Here is a 19,038-nt window from a genome sequence, read left to right on the forward strand (position 1 = left end):
TTAGATTAACTGCAGTCACACAGTATATCTCTGGGGATTAGAATGAACTGCAGTCACACAGTACATCTCTGGGGATTAGACTGAACTGCAGTCACACAGTACATCTCTGGGGAGTAGACTGAACTGCAGTCACACAGTATATCTCTGGGGATTAGACTGAACTGCAGTCACACAGTATATCTCTGGGGATTAGACTGAACTGCAGTCACACAGTACATCTCTGGGGATTAGACTGAACTGCAGTCACACAGTATATCTCTGGGGATTAGACTGAACTGCAGTCACACAGTACATCTCTGGGGATTAGACTGAACTGCAGTCACACAGTATATCTCTGGGGATTAGACTGAACTGCAGTCACACAGTACATCTCTGGGGATTAGAATTAACTGCAGTCACACAGTATATCTCTGGGGAGTAGACTGAACTGCAGTCACACAGTACATCTCTGGGGATTAGAATTAACTGCAGTCACACAGTATATCTCTGGGGAGTAGAATGAACTGCAGTCACACAGTACATCTCTGGGGATTAGACTGAACTGCAGTCACACAATATATCTCTGGGGAGTAGAATGAACTGCAGTCACACAGTATATCTCCGGGGATTAGACTGAACTGCAGTCACACAGTATATCTCTGGGGATTAGACTGAACTGCAGTCACACAGTATATCTCTGGGGATTAGACTGAACTGCAGTCACACAGTATATCTCTGGGGATTAGAATTAACTGCAGTCACACAGTATATCTCTGGGGATTAGACTGAACTGCAGTCACACAGTATATCTCTGGGGATTAGACTGAACTGCAGTCACACAGTATATCTCTGGGGATTAGACTGAACTGCAGTCACACAGTATATCTCTGGGGATTAGACTGAACTGCAGTCACACAGTATATCTCTGGGGATTAGACTGAACTGCAGTCACACAGTATATCTCTGGGGATTAGACTGAACTGCAGTCACACAGTATATCTATGGGGATTAGACTGAACTGCAGTCACACAGTATATCTCTGGGGATTAGACTGAACTGCAGTCACACAGTATATCTCTGGGGATTAGAATTAACTGCAGTCACACAGTATATCTCTGGGGATTAGACTGAACTGCAGTCACACAGTATATCTCTGGGGATTAGACTGAACTGCAGTCACACAGTATATCTCTGGGGATTAGACTGAACTGCAGTCACACAGTATATCTCTGGGGATTAGACTGAACTGCAGTCACACAGTATATCTCTGGGGATTAGACTGAACTGCAGTCACACAGTATATCTCTGGGGATTAGACTGAACTGCAGTCACACAGTATATACAGTACATTTTCAAGTAGATTTAAGTCAACTAACTTGACAACTCAGGAACATTCACTGTATTCTTGGCAAGAAACTCCCGTGTGGACTTGGCCTTGTGCTTTAGGTTATTGTCCTGCTGAAAGGTGAATTAATCTCCCAGTGTCTGGTGGAAAGCTTACTTAACCAGGTTTCCTCTCGGATTTTGCCTGTTCTTAGCTCCGTTCCATTTATTTTTATCCTGAAAAACTCCCCAGTCCTTAAAGATTACAAGCATACCCATAACATGATTCAGCCACCACTATGCTTAAAAATATTGAGAGTGGTACTCAGTAATGTGTTGTATTGGATTTGCCCCAAACATAACACTTTGTATTCAAGACAAAAATTGAATTACTTTGCCACATTTTTTGCAGTATTACTCTAGTGCCTTGTTGCAAACAGGATGCATGTTTTGGAATATTTGTATTCTCTACAGGCTTCTTTCTTTTGTCATTTAGGTTACTATTGTGCAGTAACTACAATGTTGTTGATCCATCCTCAGTTTTCTACTATCACAGCCATTAAACTCTGTAACTGTTTTAAAGTCACTATTGGCCTCTTGGTGAAATCCCTGAGCAGTTGCCTTCCTCTCCGGCAACTGAGTTAGGAAGGACTCCTGTATCTTTGTAGTGACTGGGTGTATTGATACCACATCCAAAGAGTAATTAATAACTTCAACATGCTCAAAGGGATATTCAATGTCAGTTTTTTTACCCATCTACCAATGGGTGCCCTTCTTTGTGAGGCATTGGAAAACCTCCCTCGTCTTTGTGGTTGAATCTGTGTTTGAAAATCACTCCTCGACTGAGGGACCTTACAGATAATTGTATGTGTGTGGTACAGAGATGAGGAAGTCATTCAAAAACCATGTTAAACCCTAAAATCATGTTAAACCCATTATGTCACTTTTTAAGAATAATTTTACTCCTGAACTTATTTAGGCTTGCCATAGCAAATGGGTTAAATACTTTTTGACTGAAGACATTTCAGCATTTCTAAAAAAATATATATACATAATTCCACGTTGACATTAGGGGGTATTGTGTGTAAGTCAGTGACAATCAAATCTCAGTTTAATACATTTTAAAATCACGCTGTAACACAACAAAATGTGTAAAAAGTCAAGGGGTGTGAATACTTTCTGAAGGCACTGTACATCACTAGGGATTAGACTGAATATCTTTCTCATGCTTAGATGTGTCCCCTCCCCACTTCCTCTTGGGAGTTCAGGCAATTTATATTGACCTCAGGAATGCAAAAATGGAACTCATTTGGAGGTAGACATCACAGTAATTGTTTTCATGTGAAAACACAATCTTCAAAGTATGTGAGAGACTCAACCCAATAATGAGTCAGTGACTCAACCTAACAATGCAATATTCTCACACTAGATCAAACAAACATTTATTAAGTGATTAAAAGAAAACAAAGTGTGTCATGTCAATAAATGTACATTATTAATACCAGATGTCAAGAACAATATAATAAACCAAGCCAAAATGACAGACTTCTCAAAACCAGAGCGGTTGACTTAAAATGGTTTCACGAGCAAAGAGAGACAAAAAAAAAGATTAGCTTCTCAATGGGAGGTTTGTCTGGATGATTTCGTATGTCTCTAAAAGCGTCTGATTTCCCATGAGCTAGTGCTAGCCTAGCATCCTCTCCTCTGACATCATTGATACAGTGCTTGGCCTTGGAACGGAGCTCAGATACTTTGTGTCGCAAACTAACTGCTACATCTCAATACCAACGTATTCACGTGGGAGGACACTGATTCTCACAACAGTAACATGAATGCAACTGGTGCACTAAGAAATATTAAATTGGCGTTATACTGCATCTAGGGTATATCTTTATTAAAAACGAATGGCTTTGATTTCTGACTGTTCAAAAGAGGGTTTCACATTAGTTTACAGAGCCACAATGTACTGAACATAAATACAATAGAATTTAAGATCCCAGAAATGCACAATACGCATATAAAGCTTATTTCTCTGAAATTTGTTTACATTCCTGTTAGTGAGCATTTCTTTGTTAGTGAGCAAGATAATCCATCCACCTGACAGGTGTGGCATATCAAGAAGCTGATTAAACAGCATGATCATTACACAGGTGCTCCTTGTGCTGGGGACACTAAAAGGCCACTCTAAAATGTGCAGTTATATCACACAACACAATGCCACAGATGTCTAAAGTTTTGAGGGAGCATGCAATTGGCATGCTGACTGCAGGACTGTCCACCAGAGCTGTTGGCAGAGATTTGAATGTTCATCGCTCTACCGTAAGCCGCCTTTAGAGAATGTGACAGTACTTCCATCCGTTGTCACAACCGCAGACCACGCCAGCCCAGGACCTCCACTTCTGGCTTCTTCACATGCAAAATATTTGTGTCTTTAATAAAGCTCTTTTGTGGGAAAAAAACTAATTCTGATTGGCTGGGCCTGACTCCCAAGTGGGTGGGCCTATGGCTGCGCCCCTGCCCAGTGATGTGAAATCCATAGAAAAGGTCCTTATGAATTATTTTCAATTTTTTCAATTGACTGTAACTCAGTAAAATTGGTGAAATGGTTGCATGTTGAGTTTATATTTTTGTTCATTGTATATACAGTGCATTCGGAAAGTATAAAGACACCTTGACCTTTTGCACATTTTGTTACGTTACAGTCTTATTCTAAAATTGATTACATTTTTAAAATCCTCATCAATCTACCCACAATACCCAATAATGACAAAGCGAAAACAGGTATTTGACATGTTTGCAAATGTATTAAAAATGGAAATACCTTATCTACATTAGCATTCAGACCCTTTGCTATGAGCTCAGGTGGATCTTGTTTCCATTGATCATCCTTGAGATGTTTCTACAACTTGATTGAAGTCCACCTGTGGTAAATGCAAATTGATTGGACATGATTTGGAAAGGCACACACCTGTCTACTATATAAGCTCTCACAGTTGACAGTGCATGTCAGAGAAAAAAACAAGCAAAAACCAAGGTCGAAGGAATTGTCCGTACAGCTCCGAGACAGGATGGTGTCGAGCCACAGATCTGGGGAAGGGTACCAAAACATTTCTGCATTATTGAAAGTACCCAAGAACACATGGCCACCATCGTTCTTAAACGGAAGAAGTTTGGCAACACCAATACTCAGAGTTCCTCTGTGGAGATAGGAGAACCTTCCAGATGGACAACCATCTCTGCAGCACTCCACCAATCAGGCCAGATGGAAGCCACTCCTCAGTAAATGGCACATGACAGCCCGCTTGGAGTTGGCACCTAAAGGACTCTCAGACCATGAGAAACAAGATTCTCTGGTCTAAGGAAACCAAGATTTAACTCTTTGGCCTGAATGCCAAGTGTCATGTCTAGAACATGGTGGTGGCAGCATCATGCTGTAGGTAGGTTTTTCAGCAGCAGGGACTAGTCAGGATCGAGGGAAAGATGAACAGAGAAAAGTACAGAGAGATCCTAGATGAAAACCTGCCCCAGAGCGCTCAGGACTTCATACTGGGCCAAAGGTTCAAATCAAATCAAATGTTATTTGTCACATACACATGGTTAGCAGATGTTAATGTAGCGAAATGCTACTGCTATATAGATAATTTTGTACCTGTTTCCTCCAGCATCTTCACAAGGTCTTTTGCTGTTGTTCTGGGATTGATTTGCACTTTTCGCACCAAAGTACGTTAATCTCTACTAGACAGAACCCGTCTCCTTCCTGAGCGGTATGACGGCTGCGTGATCCCATGGTGTTTATACTTGCGTACTATTGTTTGAACAGATGAACGTGGTACCTTCAAGGATGAGCCAGACTTGTGGAGGTCTACAATTTTTCTGAGTTCTTGGCTAATTTCTTTTGATTTTCCCACGATGTCAAGCTAAGAGGCCCTGAGTTTGAAGGTAGGCCTTGAAACATATCCACCGGTACATCTCCAATTGACTCAAATGATGTCAATTAGCCTATCAGAAGCTTCTAAAGCCATGACATCATTTTCTGGAATTTTCCAAGCTGTTTAGGCACAGGCAACTTTGTGTATGTACACTTCTGACCCACTGGAATTGTGATACAGTGAATTATAAGTTAAATAATCTGTCTGTAAACAATTGTTTGGAAAAATTCCTTGTGTCATGCACAAAGTAGATGTCCTAACCGACATCCCAAAACTATAGTTTGTTAACAAGAAATGATTGGAGTGGTAGAAAAACAAGTTTTATTGACTCCAACCTAAATGTATCTAAACTTCCGATTTCAACTGTATTACAAGACCTCTTTCCATGGATAAACATGACACCAACTCTAAGGACACGGGAAAGACAAGTTTGGGACAAGTCTCTGAATGTTCTTGAGTCTCCCAGCCAGAGCCCGGACTTGAACCCGATCAAACATCTCTGGAGAGATGAAAATAGTTGTGCAGCAACACTCCCCATCCAACCTGACAGAGCTTGAGACAATCTGCAGGGAACAATGGGAGAAACTCCCCAAATACAGGTGTGCCAAGCTTGTAGTGTCATACCCAAGAAGACTCGAGGCTGTAATCGCTGCCAAAGGTGCTTCAACAAAGTACTGAGTAAAGGGTCTGAACACTTATGTAAATGTTATATTTCCGTAAAAGTTCATGTTAATGTTTTTGCTTTGTATTATGTGTAAATTGACGAGGGGAAAAAAAACAATTTAAACAATTTAATCCATTTTAGAATAAGGCTGTAACGTTACAAAATGTGGATAAAGTCAAGGGGTCTGAATACTTTCCGAATGCACTGTATATGATTATTTAAGCTATGTTACGCGTTCTAATTTAAAATGAATAAGTAAAATGCCTTTGGTGAAGACATGCGTTTTTTGGTTTGGTGCCTGTGGCATCCATCTTGATTAGAACCCTCAGTGTGGTTCTTGGCAGACAGGAAAAAGTGTCAGGATTGAGATGGGCTAATCTGGCTGTGTATTCCACACACGCACACACACACACACACACACACACACACACACACACACACACACACACACACACACACACACACACACACACACACAAATATTCCAATGTGTATTTGACCCTGACCCCAACCTTGAAACCACTGTGCTTCATAACTTACAGTAACTGTTATGGTGAAAGAGTCTTGGTGCCTGTGCCCCCTTAACTACACTGGTATTATACTGGCAGATAGACACACTGTCCTGTCCTGTCCTAGCCTCTCTGAGCGCAAGTCCTGTCCTGTCTGGGGCTCTCCGGCCCCCATCGCCCTTCCCCCATCTCCCACCAACACAAAAGACTTACTCATCTCTCCCACCAGACAAAAAGGCCTGTTGTCAAACGCCAGCCTCTTTTATGTGATCGGACTCCAATTGTCTGGATTCCTACTTTACTGCCACCACAGCATATCTTAAATGCTTATACTGTCAAAGTTTGATATTGGTCATGACAAGGCCTGAGAATGTACTGCTTTTCAGTGTCAGAGACACATCACAAAGAGGGGAGCGAAAGGAAACCTTTACACAATACTTAAGAAATTCACCTGACAATATCACATCAAATCAAATGTGTGGGTCTAACTGTGGGTCTAACTTATTATCACACACAGTTTGGTCTGTATTGTAACAGGCCAGAGGTTAGGACAAGGTATTTATTAGTAGGTGATTAGTAGAAAGAAGGACAACGTCTGTGGCGGCCATCTTTCCTCAGAGGCCTTGTTTTGGTCCAGCCTTCTTAGCTGTGGGGCTCAGAGAGCAGGATTTTGCTCCGCTATTTGAGCCCCACAGACACAGCCCAGACCCACAGACACACACACACACACACACACACACACACACACACACACACACACACACACACACAGACACACAGACACAGACACACACACAGGCACACGCACAGGCACACGCACACACAGACACACAGACACAGATACACACACACACACAGACACAGACACAGCCCAGACCCAGACACAGACACACACACACACACACACACACACACACACAGACCCAGACACAGACACAGACACAGACACAGACACAGACACAGACACACACACACACACACACACACAGACACAGCCCAGACCCAGACACACACAGGCACACACAGACACAGACACAGACCCAGACACACACAGACACAGACACAGACACAGACACAGACACAGACCCAGACACAGACACAGACACAGACACACACACAGCCCAGACCCAGGGAGAAGATAAACTAGTGAGAACGGGGCACTTTTGTTGGCTTAGGGGCTGATGGGTAATCCCCCTGTCTCTTCCCTGAAGCCTGGTTCCCCTCGTTCCCACTGACTGGGTCCCCTGACTGTCACCTTATCTTCCCCGCACAGAGGCGAGTCCGGCTACCCGTCAAGAAGCACAGCTCTATTAATTAGTTATAATGTCAGGCCAAATGGAAAGATGTTAGTAAGTGTATGTGTTTCCATTTAGTCTCGTAGGTCACAGTGTACCCTTTGACACGATTCAGTCATCAAACACCCTAGTCAAGACATTTTCACTTATCCTTTGAGACAACACCCCCCCGATCCAAAATGGCAGCTAATTACTGTGGTGACACAGCAAAAACAATCCACGGCTTGTTTCCCTTGGCTACTGGCAGCCAGGTCTGGCTAGCTCACATCAAATCCGCCAGCCAGTCACTGTGACCAGGCAGCTTTGCCGAGACATGTCATTACACACAGATTGGGCTCCTACTGGGCGGAATAGGATTTTGTTAGTAACGAACGGTTAAGAGACACAGTGGGAACAACTTTGCCCTCAGTGTCTAGTCATGAAGAACACTTTGTATTCTAGTCATCACGGTATCGAGCTCCGTCCAAAACATTTCTGAAATATGGCACTCAGGTCAGTTCTACAAATGCCTGCACGCTCTGCTATTCTATACCAATGAGCTTCTGACATAGATAGTAGCGGCTTGAAATAATTATACATTTGAAATAAGTGATGTCTGGTGTATCCTCTAAACTGAGTGCTCTAGTAATTGGCTATTAGTTAAGTTGAGGCACAGAGGCAGCTAGTCCACCACCGTTCAGATCTGTCTCCATGCAGGACTGGAATGTTTGGGAGTCCACATGGATCTAGATTAGGCAGCGTTTCAATCACTAACCCAGCCCGGTCACAGAGTTTGTCCGCCCCGTTCGCCCCACGATAACACTAAGCTCCTTTGAGGGAGATCACTGACACACACACGTACGCACGAACACATAACTTTCGCGTTCCACTCTTGCCCCCTATAAACAAAGAGCAGGAAAAGCCCATTGGATTAGACTGGGACAGAAACTAAAGAAAATCTCAGATGACCAAGTTTCCTAGATGAGAATAAAGATGCTTCCTGACAAAAGGATTCTACAGATTGAAGCCCCAGAGAGAGAAAGCTGCAGCTGGAACAGGAATGATAACCTGAAAACCTTTTCCCCTGTTCCATCCATCTATCTTGTCTTTCAAAGACAAGGAAACAAACAAACATTCCCATACTGACCAAGGCATTTAGCCAAAGATTTTTTAGGGTCTTGTCTAGTTACCAGAGGCCCATGCAGATGAATAATTCTAGACTGTAATTGAAGGATCAGACGTAACTGAGGGAAGTCAACCAGCTGAGGGGGATTGACATTTAGATCGACTGGAACGACTCGATGTGGCTTTGCCGACGATACCTGCTAATGATTGAACAGGCACATCGCTCGCATTCACTCGCTGTGGAACAAGTCATGAATCGTCCGTAAATCAGCGGCGACTTGCCAGCAGGTAGATTTACAACCTCACACAGCTGCTGACAACCTTAAGGGATGATTTAACAGAGCAGGAGTTGGTGTGGCGGGGGGGGCGTCACGCTGATGTGAACATCCTGTCTCAGGTGTCTAGTTTCCACTTATTCCCTGGGGAGACGCAGCGTTGACAAGCCAATAGGAGGAGCCGATAACGGATAGGTCAGGTTCTGTTTGTGTGGGGCAGGCTAGACTGTTATTGGTGTCACTGAGATGGTCATAGAGAGGTGTGAGAGAGACTGGGAAAGAGAGAATGAGAAAGGCCCTTCAGGCAATAAATTGCACCTCCATTGCAGTAGTGGTCTAGCAGTGGCCTGTGACCAGTGGAGGCTGCTGAGGGGAGGACGGTTCATAATAATGGCTGGAATGGAGCATATGGAATGGAATCAACCATGTGATTTCCAGACATGATTATGAACCGTCCTCCCCTCAGTAGCCTCCACTGCCTGTAACTGTGTACAGGCCATAGTGGAGTGTTGAGGAGACAGTGAGTGGGAGTGGAGGTACAGTGGTTCCTCCTTTAAAAGTTGCCTCATACAGCAGCACGTCAGCAGCACGTCAGCAGCACGTCAGCAGCACGTCAGCAGCACGTCAGCAGCACGTCAGCAGCACGTCAGCAGCACGTCAGTAGCACGTCAGCAGCACGTCAGCAGCACGTCAGCAGCACGTCAGTAGCACGTCAGCAGCACGTCAGCAGCACGTCAGCAGCACGTCAGTAGCACGTCAGCAGCACGTCAGCAGCAGCACAGCAGCACGCCAGTAGCACGTCAGCAGCACGCCAGCAGCACGTCACGCAGCACGTCAGCAGCACGTCAGCAGCACGCCAGCAGCAGCAGCACGCCAGCAGCACGCCAGCAGCACGCCAGCAGCACGCCAGTAGCACGTCAGCAGCACGTCAGCAGCACGTCAGCAGCACGTCAGCAGCACGTCAGCAGCACGTCAGCAGCACGTCAGCAGCACGTCAGTAGCACGTCAGCAGCACGTCAGTAGCACGTCAGCAGCACGTCAGCAGCATTCTACGGCAGACATTTTCTTTACGTTAATGCAAGTTAGTGCTAGTTGGACCACCAGAGGGCAACTTTGAGAAGCATTTGATAGTCTCCCGTATTGGCATTACTAGAAAATTGAAAACCTTTTTTGTAATAACATAGTACATGGGGTTTATTTTAAGATATTTGGCATAATTCATGTAATAGTATGGTGTTTCTATTCCGAAAAAAAGGAAAAATAAAACCCTCAGGGTTTCTGTTAGTCTGGAATGGAAGATATTGCGCTGGACAACGTGATGGTCGGGAGTAGTCTACAGCATAAGAGGAATTGGAGGATTCTAAATGAATATCTAAGGGGCATAACATTTCCACACCCTAATTGTAGTGTAACCAATATTCATTTCGCTTATGGTAGGCATACAGTATATCTAAACATATTTTTTTCAATGACGTGACTCTGCCAATAATTACATTAAGAGGATTGGAGGATTCTAAATGAATCTCTAAGGGGCTTTTATATAATTCTAAATGAATTAATAATAATAATAATCGCTTTGTTTAAAAAGTAATGATATTTTGGAGATTTCGTTTTCATTTAACCTAGAGTGAGCGAGAAAAAGGCAGTTCTTGAACATGGGGTGAGACATTCTCACTAATTTGTAAATAAAGCCTGTTTGTTATTTAGAATGATTTATTTCTGGAGAAACCTAACTTGATTACAGTGGGGTTCAGGGGAGAGTTTACTGATTACTGAGCTACAGACTACATACTTACCAGAGACAGAAGAGGAAGCAAGACATCCCACTCCCTAATGTTTTCTGTTTCAATAGAAATCAATGAACTACATTAAGCAGACCTTCTATCACATTGGTGACTATAGGAGAGCCACCCCCTTAAGCAGACAATGGTAAACGGCCTGAGTAAACTATCTTCATTTATCTACCATCTTTGCTCTAACTAGCCATTAGAGATCATGTGACTGTGAGGGGTCATAAGGGGTCATATGCTGAAAGGTTATAGCCTAGATGCTCTAAGACTGCAATTCAATAAAACTGGTAATTAACATGTTGACCACTCCACATGAACGATGGTTGCAGAGAGTTTGTAGTGCCCTTAACCCCAGTGGTGCCCTTAACCCCAGTGGTGCCCTTAACCCCAGTGGTGCCCTTAACCCCAGTGGTGCCCTTAACCCCAGTGGTGCCCTTAACCCCAGTGGTGCCCTTAACCCCAGTGGTGCCCCAGTGGTGCCCTTAACCCCAGTGGTGCCCTTAACCCCAGTGGTGCTCTTAACCCCAGTGGTGCCCTTAACCCCAGTGGTGCCCTTAACCCCAGTGGTGCCCTTAACCCCAGTGGTGCCCTTAACCCCAGTGGTGCCCTTAACCCCAGTGGTGCCCTTAACCCCAGTGGTGCCCTTAACCCCAGTGATGCCCTTAACCCCAGTGGTGCCCTTAACCCCAGTGGTGCCCTTAACCCCAGTGGTGCCCTTAACCCCAGTGGTGCCCTTAACCCCATGCCCTTAACCCCAGTGGTGCCCTTAACCCCAGGTGCCCTTAACCCCTTAACCCCAGTGGTGCCTTAACCCCAGTGATGCCCTTAACCCCAGTGGTGCCCTTAACCCCTTAACCCCAGTGGTGCCCTTAACCCCAGTGGTGTGCCCAGTGGTGCCTTAACCCCAGTGGTGCCCTTAACCCCAGTGGTGCCCTTAACCCCAGTGGTGCCCTTAACCCCAGTGGTGCCCTTAACCCCAGTGGTGCCCTTAACCCCAGAGTGGTTAAATGTTTCAGGACACCGTTATTACGGTTATTACCTGCTGCTCTCTTTGTGCCTTGTCTGTCAAAGACTTCTTTGTGCTCTTATAAATGAAGCCTTGTATGTATGTATGTAAGGTGCACAGCTTGAGATTTCAGTCATGCACAACAAAATGGAGATTCAGGCATATTATGGGTGGGAGAATAACTGTGTGTGTGTGTGTGTGTGTGTGTGTGTGTGTGTGTGTGTGTGTGTGTGTGTGTGTGTGTGTGTGTGTGTGTGTGTGTGTGTGTGTGTGTGTGTGTGTGTGTGTGTGTGTCCTTTGTACTCACGTTTCATTGTTGCTTCAGTTACATATTAAAATGTGTCTGTCTGTGTGTGGCAACAGATTTTCCAGGTGGCCTACGTCATCATCAAGGCAGCCAACTCTCCTCGTCCCGGTAACTGGGTGCTGGAGCGTTCAATGGATGGTGTGGATTACACACCCTGGCAGTACTACGCCATCAGCGACACAGAATGTCTGACCCGCTACAACATCACCCCCCGCCTCGGACCCCCCACCTACAAACGAGACGACGAGGTCATCTGTACATCTTACTACTCGCGGCTCGTACCCCTGGAGCACGGAGAGGTAGCTATCGATTTATTTCACCTTCACCACAGTGGTCTGAAACTCCCTGCCCGCCAGCCATATCAGGCTCATTAGCTGCACTTTGGTGGCCCACGGGTCAGGCGTTTGAAACCACTGTTTACTAGGTACGACTTTTATTTACAGACCAGGGGTCTGTTCAGGATGAGCAACATTACAGAACTTTCATTGAATTGGGTAGAGAATTGGGTGTGAGCTCTATGTGGCATTCTCTGGCACCTGTAGTCCAGCCGGTGGATGACTCGAGTGTCCTCCAGACAATGAAAGCCTACTGGGCTAGTGTCACTCTAACCGAGGCAGAGACGTAATGAACGTCTGTGGTTAGGATACTCTGTAGTTACCCACAGCCCCTGGCGGTGCATCTAAGTAGTTTAACAAGGAAGGTTAGACAAGGAGATGAAGCCACGTCAGAGTGTTGAGATGCACCCCAAACCTCACAGTGAGATCATCAATCTTCTCTTACATTGTTTAGCCTTGTGTTATGTTAACCCATGTCAGCTGCCTGAAAAGTCAGTCTGCGTTATATCAGGAAAGACAGGGCAGTAATACACTCGATATCTGTTGTTCATTTTTGTCACTAGTCTTTGATTGAAAACGTGTAAACGTAAAATGATCAACTGCATGCTCATGACTTTGATGTATTCATCTATATTTGGTCATGATGGTTCTTTGACATCATTGTCGATCCCCTGTTCAGATCCACACGTCTTTGATCAATGGGCGGCCCAGTGCTGACCAACTGACCTCAGAGTTGCTGGACTTCACCTCAGCCCGCTACATCCGCCTGCGTCTGCAGAGAATCCGCACGCTCAACGCCGACCTCATGACCCTGAGCTACCACGACCCCAAGGAGGTGGACCCCATCGTCACCAGACGGGTACGACTAATACACTTTCATGTTAAAGCACTGCCACTAGCACTCACTGACTGTTCTGTTTTCTGTTTAAGTTAAACGGTGTGTTTAACCAAATTGGTCATTCATTCAAAATATGTGGTTTGAGCGTTGCCTTGAATAACTTTGTCAAAATGTACATTTAGCATATTTATGGTTGGTTTTATCAAAAATGCTATTTGCAGCTGAACATCTGAAATATTAGTTGATACGTCATTTGTCATTTCTCCTGGTTGATTTGAATGTTGTAACTTGATTGGCTTTGTATTCCGTTGAAGTCATGTCTTTCTAACTTGATTGGCGTTGTATGTTTGTGTCTCCTTGTGCAGTACTACTATTCAATCAAAGACATTTCAGTGGGTGGGATGTGCATCTGTTACGGACACGCCCAGAGCTGTCCCTGGGACCCCGTTGCCAAGGTAACACCAGGCCGTATTCAGTTTTGCCCATTCAGGCTCGGTGGCTGTCATTCAGCTTTTGTTTCATAATGCAGAGTGTATAACTGATTTACTGCCTTTCACATATTGTGTGTTAAAACATTTCACATTTTGACTAAATTAAGCTCCTCTTATCGGGGTCAACATTGATTCATTACTGATCTGTTGTAATTGCTGTACACACTTAATATAAAGAGTACTTTTATATCAAATTTATGCAATGCACGGTAGTAATACTTCTTTATTAGAAATATATTTGCCAAACTAATTTGTTTTATAAAGTGAAATGAGCAATCCCAGCACCCTCGCCCCTATGGTCCCTGGAGGAATGGTACGGTCCAACATTTGCTCAGTTGAATTGGTTGCCTTCCTCATTAAGGGCGAATGTTAAGTTAACGCGAGGATGAGAAAGTAAGTACTAAGGCCCTATTCCCACTACAAGAGATGGAAGGAGAGTGTGACGAGTGGAATGCCGAAAGAGATTTCTACTCTTCAATTCACATTACATCCTTACCTCACCTTGCGTTGCCAAAACAATATTCTTGGTGCGCAGCTCAATTTGACCATAAATATCACAGTAGCTAATAGCCAGTAAGCACAAACTATTTAACAATATGAGAAACTTTTGCTCTGTAACATATTACACTATTTAATAATGCAACCAAGCCACATTACACTTAAATAATCCAACAATTCACAATTAAAGGGTTTATTTTCTTGCCGTACACATTAAATTAGCTGTCAATACACACAGCTAGCTAACTAACAACATACTTCATGATCAAGTAAAATTAGCATATCAATAATTGACCCCTCCCATACGAATATAAAAGTATTGTAACATTACAAGATAGTGTCATTCATATTATAAACTGGGTGGTTCGAGCCCTGAATTCTGATTGGCTGACAGCCGTGGTATATCAAACCGTATACCACGGGTATGACAAAAGATTTATTTTTACTGCTCTAATTACATTGGTAACCAGTTTATAATAGCAATAATGCACCTCTGGGGTTTGTGGTATATGGCCAATATACCACGGCTAAGGGCTGTATCCAGGCACTCCTCGTTGCGTTGTGCGTAAGAACAGCCCTTAGCCGTGATATATTGGCCATATACCTCACCCCCTGCCTTACTTACTTGCCTAGTTAAATATAGGTTAAATAAAAAATAAATGATTACTTAATTGTAATATAGCTAGGCTACACAGCTAGGTAACTTTAGCTAGCAAGCCAGCAAGCTAAAAAACATAATTTCTTCATCCTTCTCACATCAACGTGGTGGCTGTTAGCTGAATGTTGACATTTAGCTGAAGCATAGCTACACTGTACAAAAATAGAAACATCACATCTAAAGTGTTAAATAAATGTATTTAAAAATAAAAGATCCCAGAAATGTTTCAGATGCACAAAAAGCATGTTTCTCTCATATATTGTGCACAAATTTGTTTACTTCCCTGTTAGTGAGCCAAGATAATCCATCCACCTGACAAGTGTGGCATATCAAGAAGCTGATTAAACACCATGATCATTACACAGGTGGACCTTGTGCTGGGGACAATAAAAGGCCACTCTAAAATGTGGAGTTTTGTCACACAACACAATGCCACAGATGTCTCAAGTTCTGGTGGAGTGTGCACTTGGCATGCTGACTATAGGAATGTCCACCAGAGCTGTTGCCAGAAAATGTTATGTTAATTTCTCTACAATAAGCCGCCTCCAACGTCATTTTTGAGAATTTGGCAATGTGTATGCCGTCGTGAGGGAGAGTGGTTTGCTGATGTCAACTTTGTGAACAGAGCGCCCCATGATGGCGGTGAGGTATTGGTATGGGCAGGCATAAGCAACAACAACGAACACAAATGCTTTTTATCGATGGCAATTTGAATGCACAAAAATACCGTGACGAGCTCCTGAGGCCCATTGTGAGGCCCAGGTGTCTGTGACCAATAAATGCATGTCTGTATTCCCAGTCATGTGAAATCCCTAGATTAGGGCCTAATTAATTTATTTACATTGACTGATTTCCTCATAAGAACTGTAACTGCGTAAAATATTTGAAATTGTTGCATGTTGCGTTTATATCTTTGTTCAGTATAGTACTTAGGCTTATACTAGCGTATTAAAGTTACGTTAAAGAACAAACCAGGCTTCATTTTATCAATGTCTTGGAAGTCATTATGCCTATTTGAGGTAAAAGAAAATTGCCACATTGATAATACCCTGGGGAGTTGCTTCTTGCCCGGACCTGAGATTTATAGTCTAAAAAATATAATTCTGTTTACAGTGTTTACACTTAGAGGGCGTGGAGACATGACAAGTTCACGTTGTTGTCACATTCTGACCTTAGTTCTTTTATTTATATAGGCATAGCCCGGTGCGGTACATAGCAGCGCCTCGTATCGGCCGGGCAAGAGTGGGCATCGAGCCAGGTGCCATGAAGCCGGCTCAGCGCATCTGGTCTCCAGTGTGTCTCTTCGGGTACATGGCACCAGCCCTACGCATGGTGTCCCCGGTTCGCCAGCACAGCCCAGTGCGGGCTATTCCACCTCGCTGCACTGGCCTGGCTACGGGGAGCTTTCAACCCAGGTAGGGTTGGGCAGGCTCGGTGCTCGAGAACTCCAGTGCGCCTTCACGGTCCGGTCTATCCAGTGCCACCTCAACGCACCAGCCCTCCAGTGGCAGCCCCCCGCACAAGGCTGTCTCTCCGTATCCTCCCTACAGGTGCTCCCGTCTGTCCTGAGCTTCCAGAGTCTCCCGTCTGTCCTGAGCTGCCAGAGTCTCCCGTCTTTCCTGAGCTGCCAGAGTCTCCCGTCTTTCCTGAGCTGCCAGAGTCTCCCGTCTTTCCTGGGCTGCCAGAGTTGCCTGTCTGTCCTGAGCTGCCAGAGTTGCCTGTCTGTCCTGAGCTGCCAGAGTTGCCTGTCTGTCCTGAGCTGCCAGAGTCGCCCATCTGTCCTGAGCTGCCAGAGTCTCCCGTCTGTCCTGAGCTGCCAGAGTCTCCCGTCTGTCCTGAGCTGCCAGAGTCTCCCGTCTGTCCTGAGCTGCCAGAGTCTCCCGTCTGTCCTGAGCTGCCAGAGTCTCCCGTCTGTCCTGAGCTGCCAGAGTCTCCCGTCTGTCCTGAGCTGCCAGAGTCTCCCGTCTGTCCTGAGCTGCCAGAGTCTCCCGTCTGTCCTGAGCTGCCAGAGTCTCCCGTCTGTCCTGAGCTGCCAGAGTCTCCCGTCTGTCCTGAGCTGCCAGAGTCTCCCGTCTGTCCTGAGCTGCCAGAGTCTCCCGTCTGTCCTGAGCTGCCAGAGTCTCCCGTCTGTCCTGAGCTGCCTGTCTCTGAGCTGCCAGAGTCTCCCGCTGTCCAGAGCTGCCAGAGTCTCCCGTCTGTCCTGAGCTGCCAGAGTCTCCCGTCTGTCCTGAGCTGCCAGAGTCTCCCGTCTGTCCTGAGCTGCCAGAGTCTCCCGTCTGTCCTGAGCTGCCAGAGTCTCCCGTCTGTCCTGAGCTGCCAGAGTCTCCCGTCTGTCCTGAGCTGCCAGAGCTGTCCTGAGCTGCCAGAGTCTCCCGTCTGTCCTGAGCTGCCAGAGTCCTGAGCTGCCAGAGTCTCCCGTCTGTCCTGAGCTGCCAGAGTCTCCCGTCTGTCCTGAGCTGCCAGAGTCCCGTCTGTCCTGAGCTGCCAGAGCCGTCCCCGTCTGTCCTGAGCTGCCAGAGTCTCCCGTCCTGAGCTGCCAGAGCTCCAGTCTGTCCTGAGCTGCCAGAGTCGCCCGTCTGTCCTGAGCTGCCAGTCTCCCGTCTGTCCTGAGCTGCCAGAGCCGCCCGTCTGTCCTGAGCTGCCAGAGCCGCCCGTCAGCCAGGAGCTGCCACAGCCGTCAGTCAGCCAGGAGCTGCCAGAGCCGTCAGTCAGCCAGGAGCTGCCAGAGTCTCCCGTCCATTCCGGACCCGTGGCTTGGGTCCCCAGTCCGGGGTCGGCGGCGAGGGTCGCCGCGTTAGAGAGGCCACGGAGGCGGGTAAAGAGGCGGAGAAGGACTATGGTGGAGTGGGGTCCACGTCCAGCGCCAGAGCCGCCACCGCGGACAGAGACCCACCCAGACCCTCCCCTATAGGTTTAGGTTTTGAGGCCGCACCTTTGGGGGGGGGGGGGTACTGTCACGTTCTGACCTTAGTTCTTTTATTTATGTCCTTGTTTTAGTATGGTCAGGGCGTGATTTGTGTGGGTTGTCTTTGCGTTTGGCCTGGTATGGTTCTCAATCAGAGGCAGGTGTCGTTAGTGCCTCTGATTGAGAATCATACTTAGGTAGCCTTTTCCCACTTGTGTTTCGTGGGTGTTTATTTTCTGTCCTGTGTTTTATTTCACCGTTCAGGACTGTTCCTTTGTCGTTTTATTGTTTTTGTTTCAGTGTTCACTATTCATATTAAAAATTAAGATGAACACTTAACACGCTGCGCTTTGGTCCTCTCCTTCATACGAAGACCGTTACAGTTGTAGTATTATGTGTAGCCGAAAAGTCCTGTGACCCTTCAACTCTCGCCACTTAGAAATGCATTCACACAGCGGTAAACACACACACATCGTGACATGACGTGCATACAACACACAAGTGTTACTTCACACCTCATATGGGACCAGTTGTTTGTCTGACAAGAAAAAATGAGGAAACCATTTGTCTGTGAGGTTGTATGTGTGGTTGTGTGTGTGTGTGTGTATGTGGTTGTGTGTGTGTATGTGGTTGTGTGTGTGTGTGTGGTTGTGTGTGTGTGTGTGGTTGTGTGTGTGTGTGTGTGTGTGTGTGTGTGTGTGTGTGTGTGTGTGTGTGTGTGTGTGTGTGTGTGTGTGTGTGTGTGTGTGTGTGTGTGTGTGTGTGTCCCAGTTGACAATAGAACTAGAGCATAAGATTTGAATCAGTTGGTTCTTGAGGCTTCCTCTTCATCCATTCCTCTCTCTCTTTCGTCCTCTCAGAAGTTGCAGTGTGTATGTGAGCACAATACCTGTGGGGAGAGCTGTAATGAGTGTTGCCCTGGCTACCACCAGGAACCGTGGCAACCGGGAACCCTCTCCGATGGCAACACCTGCGAGAGTAAGCAGAACTTGGTCTTTATGGGCCTAAATAAAATATCATACTGTCAACGTTTGCCAGTTGTCACTCAGTAAACAAAGACAATTGTAAACAAAGACAATGAAAATGACGTGCTGGATTTAGACTTGATTTAAAGTGTTCCAGATCAGATGAA

The 19,038-nt window shown here is 45.6% G+C and overlaps 1 protein-coding gene across 50 annotated transcripts in view; it reads left to right on the plus strand.

Annotated features, from left to right (window-relative positions):
- Window positions 1-19,038, plus strand: part of LOC118371398 (laminin subunit alpha-1-like) — an 84,350-nt gene that overhangs the window by 11,182 nt on the left and 54,130 nt on the right. For all 50 annotated transcript variants that reach the window (XR_008083920.1, XR_008083930.1, XR_008083929.1 and 47 more), the window contains exons 4-7: window positions 12,238-12,480; window positions 13,196-13,375; window positions 13,720-13,809; window positions 18,767-18,884. Coding sequence is in view for 11 of the 50 variants with exons in the window: in XM_052483801.1 (XP_052339761.1) it covers window positions 12,238-12,480; window positions 13,196-13,375; window positions 13,720-13,809; window positions 18,767-18,884 (631 nt within the window). In the remaining 39 variants the exon portion in view is untranslated. The remainder of the gene's footprint in view (window positions 1-12,237; window positions 12,481-13,195; window positions 13,376-13,719; window positions 13,810-18,766; window positions 18,885-19,038) is intronic.

Source organism: Oncorhynchus keta, chromosome 28 (assembly GCF_023373465.1).
Source record: "Oncorhynchus keta strain PuntledgeMale-10-30-2019 chromosome 28, Oket_V2, whole genome shotgun sequence".
Classification (NCBI taxonomy): domain Eukaryota; kingdom Metazoa; phylum Chordata; class Actinopteri; order Salmoniformes; family Salmonidae; genus Oncorhynchus; species Oncorhynchus keta.